This window comes from Dryas octopetala, chromosome 5 (assembly GCF_963921425.1).
Source record: "Dryas octopetala chromosome 5, drDryOcto1.1, whole genome shotgun sequence".
Classification (NCBI taxonomy): domain Eukaryota; kingdom Viridiplantae; phylum Streptophyta; class Magnoliopsida; order Rosales; family Rosaceae; genus Dryas; species Dryas octopetala.
The window spans coordinates 7,501-17,029 of NC_141370.1; the positions used below are offsets into that span (position 1 = coordinate 7,501).

Consider the following 9,529-nt stretch of genomic DNA (forward strand, 5'->3'; position numbering starts at 1 on the left):
CATGCCACCATGCACACAACATGCCACACCTATGCACACATTTTCACTCAAACCATGCCACGACCCATTTTTATCGAAATTTCCCCGCACAATAAGCTCACCATAGCCTAGTTATGGTATTTGGAAGGTGATCCAAGCGGCGGAACGGTCGTCGGAGCACTTTCATTTTTGGCCACTTTGCATGCCACCATGCACACAACATGCCACACCTATGCACACATTTTCACTCAAACCATGCCACGACCCATTTTTATCGAAATTTCCCCGCACAATAAGCTCACCATAGCCTAGTTATGGTATTTGGAAGGTGATCCAAGCGGCGGAACGGTCGTCGGAGCGCTTTCATTTTTGGCCACTTTGCATGCCACCATGCACACAACATGCCACACCTATGCACACATTTTCACTCAAACCATGCCACGACCCATTTTTATCGAAATTTCCCCGCACAATAAGCTCACCATAGCCTAGTTATGGTATTTGGAAGGTGATCCAAGCGGCGGAACGGTCGTCGGAGCACTTTCATTTTTGGCCACTTTGCATGCCACCATGCACACAACATGCCACACCTATGCACACATTTTCACTCAAACCATGCCACGACCCATTTTTATCGAAATTTCCCCGCACAATAAGCTCACCATAATTCATTTGCATTATTTAGAACCTACTCCAAGTGACGGAACGGGTTTTCGCTTCCCGGATTTTTTTTAATGATTTTTCCTATTTTCCGACTTCAAAAAATAAAAAAAAATATTTCCGGTGCCCAAAAAATTTTGAAACTTTTTTCTATGGTAGATTGTATTTTTCTTAGCATGCCTGCAAAAAATCTCCCAAAGATTCCATGTATTTATTTTTTTATGGCCCATAGGCCGAGCCAAATGTATGAGTATCATGGGTCAGGCCAAGTCTATGAGTACCATGGTCCGGGCCAAGGCCATGAGTATCGTGGCCCAGGTCGAGACCACAAATACCATGGGCTGGGTTGGGCTGCGAGTTTAAGTATTCTGGGCCGGGCCGGACTCGACCCATGGTACTCATGCTCTCAGCATTAAAATGGGTAACTTACAAAACAATGTATTACCTAGCTGTTGACTATATATGCATGTTGCTTTGCCATGATGGATGGTCTGGCAGCCTCTGGTTTTAATCTACTCTCGTTTTCTACATGTACTGCACTTGACATTTATTCTTTCTACATGGACTGCACTTTCCATTTATTCTTATTATATGTTGTATATCTGTCGCATTTATTTCATTAAGTTATTTGTTATTTATTGTTATTAATTTATTTCATTAATTATGCTTGCTTGAAGAACTGAAATTGCAAAGGGTTCCATTAATACTCTCGAATGATGGGCAAATGGACTTATAGCTATTTCTCAAAATCAGAATTGGTTAATGGAAACAGATCGCCAAGTTTTTATAGATACTTACATTTTTTGAGAGAGAGTGCCCAAAACCCATTTGTTATCTTACATTTTTTTTTTGTTTGAGGTGCATTTGTTATCTTACAAGAGGTTTAGCTATAATATAAAATATTTTATTAATATATGTTCTTATTCTACTTGACCCGAAAATATAGACAGTATTCTATATTGTTCTCATATAATTAAGTTAACTATATTGCAATTCAAAGTAACACATATCGTCATTTGGAAGACATTGCAGAATAATGTTTTTTAAATGATTTGGTATATTATCAAATTAAGCTTTTTGGTGTTATACAAATTAGACTAAATAAAATGGAATGATACTATATACTTACTATGCAATAGATGTTTTGGAGGCTGGCTGGTGGCATAGAAAAAAGAAATAGATGAAAAAACAAATTATGGAATTTGGTACCCTACGTGACTTGAACTCTTGACCACCATGTAATTATGGAAAACAAGATGCCAAACGGACGCATAAAAGCATGTTGTCATATGCATTCATTATTTTGTACTTATACCAAACCTAAGACACTTTAATGTTACTATATTGACACCTACTAACCATGAACATATGCGTTTTGACATCAACTATAGTGTGCTGTGTTGTAATTTAATTGTATGTGTCATGGGAAAAAAATAATGGGGCTGCAAGCTTATCAAATGCTATGCTACAAGGATGTAATCTGGATTTGGAGCAGTAAACAGCATTTTTTGGGCATAAAACGTGGGCAAAGCGCCTCCGGCACTTTGTAGCCTTGTAGATCTCGAAAAGTTACATCAAATCAAAAAAAAATTTGCCCCAAACGGACGCCGGAGCACAAAGTTATGGCCCTTCAAAGTTGATGGTCGGTTTTAACAACATTTTACGACTGCCATCACTCTACCAAACCATTGTCAAATCGTATTATGCTCATTTCATGTGCATTGATCTCGAAAAAACGTATGAAAACGAGTGCTCACACAGCTATAATGGTCAATTCTGCACAAAGTTATGGCCTTGGAAGTGCCTCAACCACATGTTGCATGTTATGAGAAAGTACAATGCACAGTTCAAACTCTTGACTCTTGAGTGCCGGTTTGTATACAAAAAAAAAAAAAAAAAAAAAAATATTAATTTAAAAACACATCATGTCTAAATTACAATTTTCACCTTGTTTAAAGTTTAAACACAGGCATCTTAAAAATTAAAATTGTTCCCTCGTCCCTCCATGCCTTGTTCCCTCCCGAGATCTCTTTTGCCCAATCCCCCCATCCCTAAATTTTTCCCTAAATTTTCCCCATCAACCCAATTGTCAAATTTTAGCCATTCGCCTCTGACAGTCTAACCCAATCCGCCCAATCCGTTACTGTTGTGACTAAATTTTCCCCATCCGCTCAATCAATCCTTCACATTCGTTCAAAGGCATCACTCCTTCGTTTTCCCGTTCTTGGAGCAACTGAATGCTCACAAGGTTTTTCTGGAGACCAATCGTGGAACACAGGGATTCAAAACCACCTATCCAATGTAAGCTATATAAATCTCTATAAATTTCTTTGCTTTTCTTTGGGATTCAAAATCATGATTATTATCACTTTTTTCAAATTTATCGTCATATGCAATGCTTTCTTGTTTGTTTAATTGATTTTTTATGCTATTTGCTTAACTGGGTTTTTAATGTGCTTACAAGTTGGCTGGCACAGTCATGAAAGGGCAATCTTTAGTACCGTCATAGATAAATACTCACCTATTTTTATTGAAACTGTTGTCCTATAAACTTCGAAAGCAGTATTTGTGGCATACTCCTGCGAGTTTCGGGGTACTGTACCCTTGTATAGTTTTTTATATGGTTGTTTGTATTGTTTTGTTTGACCTTTTGTGGTTAGTTTTTCTTCTCTATAATCCATGGTGGGTGGCAAGAATCTTGTCTTTACAAAGCTGTAATGCACGTAAGACAAGGAATGAATTATGTTCAAGAAATTCCAATAAACCAAATTATAACAAGAATTCAATTACAATTTCATCTATAGTATGCATTGTCATTCTTGGAGAAAGTTCATGTAAAATCCATATGGTTGTTTTGGGGCAAAGTCTAACTTGGCATATCATTCACTTTTTTTTTTTTTTTTTTTTTTTTTTAAATTATGGTTTCTGAATAATGACCAATCTGGACAGCATAATAAATTACCAGATTTTACCAAATAGTCCTGTCAATTGAATAACATATAATTAATGTCTTACTTTGATTTTAAATTCTCTTTGTGGTGCATAAGCATACCATTTTTGTTGAATATGGTCTCTTTCATATAATTGCTCTTTGTGGAGGCTTATTGTTTTCATTAATCATTGTCTATATGCTGCTCCAGCAATAAATCATCACTCTTAGCCCATGCCTTCACCTCCCCTGCAGACCCCACAGCAGCCTAAGGGGCATATGAATCCTCAAATGCCCCCGACATCACTTTCACAGTCCTCTCAACTTCCAAATCTACCCACACATCCTCATCATTCTTCTTCGCAGCCACCTTCACTTCATCAACCCCAAATGCCTGCTGCTTCCAGCCAGTTGCAACGGCCATTACAGACAACTGGAGTTTCTCATCTGCCGCTGCAGCCACCATTACCACCACAACCAAGACCACCTTCAATGCCTGGCTTCCATCATCATATCCCCCACAAATGGGGCACAATTCGGGGTTCCAACATGCCGCTGCTCCCCAACATTTTTCTCAATCCATGTTTCATGTAAGCTTAAGTTTATGTTCACTAGTCATTATAAAATTTGTCACATTTAACGTGCTTGTACTAATTGTCTTTATCAATGATTTGCTCAGTCAGGTACGAAGCCTCCTGCTAGTGTTGGGCCTTCATTCCCACAGGGACAGCCACCACTTCCAAGTCAACCACCACCGCAGTCCATGTATCAGGTATGCTTGTGTGTGTGTGTTTCTTCAAAAAAAAAAAATTTGTTGTTTCTGAATGGGTGTGATCACTACATAATATTTGTACAGGGCTGCTTATGCTTGATTTATTAAATTTGCTGCTTTTATTAAGCTTTTGTGATGACAATATTTTCCATGTTCTTTTCTTTTTTTTCATTCTTCCTTTCTTTATTTGGGAGGAAGGCCTTATGAAATCAAGCTGTTTAAACTTTTGATTGGGTTTTGTCATCCCATTAACATCCTGGTTTTGGAGCAGCTTGTATTCTCAATTTATAATTGCTTTCTACATCTTTGATTACCACTCCTATAAATATCTGCTAATTAATTTTTGACATAAATTCAATTTAGACACTTAACTATATAGGCCATTTCAAATAAGTCCATGAATAAAAAAATATTTCAAATGTGCACACAAATTAACATCTAAATTGAAATGCAAACATTCATTAGTTAAGTGTCTACTTTCCGTTTGCTTACAGTTAAGTGTCTACTTGACGTGGACTCCAAAATGTTAACACATGGACTACAAAATCATTAAAAGATTACAAAAATACTTTACAATGTTAAAAACTTAGCAAAAATATAACAAACTAAAAAATTTAACCCAAATCTCCATCATCTTCTCCAGCAAATACCCAACAGCCTCACCATCCATTTCTTCTTCTTCTTGCTGACTTGCTCCTCCTCCCGCGTCACCCATCTAAACTGTGCTTCTTTTTCTTCTTCTTCTTCTTTTTCTTCTTTGCCTTCCCCGTGCAGACCACCCCCATCACCTCTTCTTCTTCATCATATATCCCCCAGATGCAAAAATCCAAAGCAAAAATAAATCCATCACCTCCTCTTCCTTCACCCACCCAACTAAAAATTGAAGGAAACCCAGTTGTCAATTTCGTCAATTACCAAAGAAAACCCACAAATTCAAGAAAAACAAGAACTTTGAAACAATGAGCTTGATTTCGGACCCATGCCGTTGTTGCTGCTCGGTGGGTTTTTTGTTCGTCTTGGTAACTTGTGGATGTTGGAGGAGCTTTGTTTAGGCGAGCTGTTTGCAAGCGGGTTGCTTGATACAAGAGAAGCCACAATTTTTGGGTAAGTGAAATTGCCTTTGGTTGGGTTTTTGGAGTGGATTCTAAGCATAAGACATAGATTTCCATAGTTGCCCCAAGCCTTAGAAACAATTGGGCCCAAATTTGACAGTCTATTTTGTGGCTGCAATTGCAATGGATAAGATCCCATACCACTTGATGACAACAAAGGGGGTTAATTTAAAAAGGGTAGCTTTCAACGAATCAAAGGAGAGTTTTTTGAGGTGTTTTAGAAATGGGGTTTTGAGATTCTGGGCTTGAGGTGCTGGAGTAATAGTCTGAGCATTTGAGCGGAGGTAACAAATAAATGCTTGTCTTCTTCTTGTTGGTGATGGTGAGATTGGACTCTGTGAAAGACAAGAACTTCATGGGGTTTTCAGGTGTATAAGGCTTTGGTGGAAGTTAGAGCTGTGGTTAATTTATTGGTTGGACCTGTATGTGTTTACTGAAAGGTCTGAAAGAGGGGTTGGGTGTAAATGTGAAAGTAGAACAAGATTGTTTTGGTGTGAAGGAAAACTGACTTGGCTTCCATGGTTGGGTGAAGCAACAAAACAGCATCTTGGACAACATGGGTAAGTAAAGATGCCTAAGCATCATTTTACAGGTGCCCGTTGGATCTGCACAGGGTGGGTGAAAGAGGAAGAGGATGAAGAAATAGGTTGGGGAGGCTGGGAATATGCAGATCGTGATATTTTTTTAGTTAATTTGTTTAGTTTTTTAAAATTTTTTATTTATAATTTTATTATGCACATGGCAATATTAATCCATGTGTTGAATTTTGGTGTCCACGTTAATAAAAAAATACAGTCAGCAAACGGAAAGTAGAGACTTAACTAACGGATGTCTACATTTCAATTTAGATATTAGTTTGTGTGCACATTTGAAATATTTTTTTATTCATGGACCCATTTGAAATGACCTATATAGTTAAGTGTCAATATTGAATTTATGCCTTAATTTTTCTTTTTATTATGCTACAGGACTTTGTAGAAGACTAAGAGAACACCTCAATTTGAGCATTGGTGTTACGAATTCGTACCTTTTTTTCTTCTGGGTTTTTGAGAATTTGATGTTCACTTTGTTTTATTTGGACAATTTCAGGGTCTTCTTTCCTCTTTTTTCTTGCAAATTTTTTTATTAAGAAATATTTTTTTTTTTTTTGGGTTTAATTTCAGGTTATACTTTCACTTTTAGAGGGCGTATGCATATTAATAGTACAATAATTCATTAGTACATTTATGAATATTTTTTTAGGTTTGAGACCATGAAAAGTAAAATTATAGTACATTTTTGTTCTGTGCATTATTCTGCATTGTATCTTTAACTAATGCTTCTTTTCATTGCAGTTGGTAACTATTATGATGGAAGAAAATCATCAAGGACACAGCTTTATGGAAATTTTAGTTTCTTCTATGTCGAACTCCCTTTTCGTACAATCCTATCACATTCAATTGAGGATAACGAGAGATTCCTAGCCCAATTTGGACGTGAGGTAGCACATAACTTCTACTGATAATTTGTAATCTGTCAATTCTTTTTCTGGCATTCAGAAGGCTGAAATCCAATTAATGGCAAATGCAATGTTTACAAGTTATGGCAGGTTTGATCAACAAGGCTGACAAAGCTGATTGGAGGAATTGTACACATAGCAATATTATATATGTTTGGCTTTGGCCTCTGTATTAGGATAGGAACATCTTTGTATACATGAATTCACTTTTACTTTTATTTGGATGCAGTCTGTTTGAATTTGGGTTTATAGATTTTGTCATTTTTGTAATGTTAACTAATAACTATACCTGATTTTGATGTTGTAGGTGAAGGGAGGTAACAAGGATACATTGGTTTTCAATATTAAATAATTGGATTCATAATCTTGGCTTGACTATGCTTACCGGGTATTTGTCTTGAGAGTTTTCGATGCAGGATTCTTGAAGCTGGGAGATGAGCTGATGAGATGATGTTATGAATGATGATAACTTTTTCAGAAGATGAACAACATCATAGACAGAAGGTAATGATGAATTTGCATACTATGCATGTGATTAACAACAATCAACCATAACATACTCCATGTAAATAGAGATGTATATGCCACCTCTATTAAGAGATTTAGAGGAAAGTTTTGTTTTGTTTCCCTTTAAACAGATATTTACACAGTCAAGGCAAAACAGAAACACATCTTTGTGTTTATGAAAATCATAAAATTATAATCATGCTATCCATAGTTCCTAGACTTTTCTTGGGCATTCATAGAAGTGTTAGTTGTTGGGAATTTCATGTTATTCTATATTGTCGTAAGATTTGGATTTGGATTTCTATGCAAGTTTTTATTTTTTTTCCACGTGTTCTTCAATTTTCAATTCTTCCAGATTTGTTATTCCATTCATTTTCTTACTTCTTAATAGAAAACACATTTAGAGTAGTCCAAAAAAAAAATTAAAAAGTCTCACACTAGAAAAAAAAAAAAAAAAATCAAGGGTGCACAATAATAGATAGAATATATGCCAAAAAATTAACGTATGCACAATACAAAAAGCAAATTCGAACGCGCGATAGCGCTTGCAGAGAGGCTAGTTAAAGAATAATGTTTAGTCTAGTGAATGTGATGCATCCAATAATAGGAGTGAAATACCATTTCCATTAATAGATAGGTGATTTTAGGCTTTTTGGTGGTAGTTTTGTATTTGTGACTTCATTATTTTAATAAATTTAATTGCTTGATTCTGAGAAATGTTTCAGTAGTAATTGTAAAAATTAAATAGACTAATACATTGTTTTACTCGGAGTCAATATTATACTAATACTTAAGATACAAGTAATAGGTTTATTAATAAGACATAAATCAGCAAGTCCATCTTAAATAGATTACTTATCTGAGTTGGACTAGGAAGACTTAGTTACCTAAAGACCATATGTTATAAAGAAGGCAATGATCCAGCAAAGTCTATATACAGTCCTATTAGGATTGGATTCTGGAGTCCTTGATGGGAGGAACTAGGAATCTATAAAAAAACTTAGAATCAATAAGCTCTGCCCCATTGTGTGAGAGGTTAATTCATTGCTGTGATGGCTAGAAGACTTGAGCATCTTGACTTGAGGTTAATTCATCAGGTTAGTAGTTAATTATATATTACGGTTACATGCTTACCAGTAGAATCATATTGATGTCGAGTTATACTTGGTTCCGTTGATTTGTGTATGCTTCATAATTTATGTTTCAGTTCTTACATGCTTTCTCCCACTTGGACAATCATTGTTCTTAATCATCATATTTACACAATACTGCAAGTAATTTGAATTTGCGCTGGTTTTATTATTTAACAAGACTTAGCTCAACTTTGTCAACATATTATATTGAACACCAGATTATGAGAAGCAATTAAGTCATCAAATTGCTTAATCCACTCATAGTCATTGATGCCAATACCATATCCCACATAAGTCATTTACAAGGCATGAAAATGAAAATTGGTTTACAAAGTAACTGTGTCTTACACAGTATTAAACTTGTAAACTCAGTCCTTCTTAATGATTTTGCCTTCTCCAAATGCAAGATCACAAAATCTTATTAGCAAGATCTCTATACACATGCACATACATTATGCCTTAATTACTATCTGCATTATCTTAATGACAATGTCACAATCTATATAGGTACACATGTGAATACCACAATGTATGTATATGTATACTTTAAAATTTAAACTGAAAAACCATATATATTCGAACTGAGCTAACATACTGAAATCATGATAAGTCTAGTTCAGTTTTAATATAACTGAAAAAATTCAAATAACCGAAATTGAATTTATGGCACTTATTGTCTGCCTTAACAACTAAAATGCAGAAAATCAATAGTATTGACAGAACTGAAGCTCCACTATTTCTAAAGATCCCATTGAACTGAAGCATCTAAAGGTGAAGCATCCACATATAAGTGAGCATTAACCCTTGTAAACATTTTAGCTCCCACTAATCAAAAGGGGTCTCATAAAAGCCACTTATAAAGTAGAAATTTAATAAACACAATTTCTATGTTCAAAGAGACTACATGCATGATTATGTTACACTTTCGGGCAAGAAACA

At 35.6% G+C, this 9,529-nt stretch overlaps 1 protein-coding gene across 1 annotated transcript; it reads left to right on the top strand.

Moving 5' to 3' along the window:
* The first annotated feature begins 2,750 nt into the window (after positions 1-2,750).
* On the top strand, positions 2,751-6,864 carry LOC147283267 (uncharacterized). Its single transcript, XM_086243863.1, has 5 exons — positions 2,751-2,940; positions 3,824-4,158; positions 4,248-4,340; positions 6,421-6,475; positions 6,787-6,864. The coding sequence occupies exons 2-4, from the start codon at positions 3,848-3,850 to the stop codon at positions 6,428-6,430; spliced, it is 414 nt and encodes a 137-aa protein (XP_086099989.1). The 5' UTR covers positions 2,751-2,940; positions 3,824-3,847; the 3' UTR covers positions 6,431-6,475; positions 6,787-6,864.
* The last annotated feature ends 2,665 nt before the right edge of the window (positions 6,865-9,529 follow it).

What these genes read in the sequence shown, in the direction of transcription:
- LOC147283267 (XM_086243863.1), top strand. Translation starts at nt 3,848, where the DNA reads ATGAATCCTCAAATGCCCCCGACATCACTTTCACAGTCCTCTCAACTT. An exon ending in TTTCTCAATCCATGTTTCAT is followed by an intron (nt 4,159 to 4,247) that starts GTAAGCTTAAGT and finishes TGATTTGCTCAG; the next exon opens with TCAGGTACGAAGCCTCCTGC.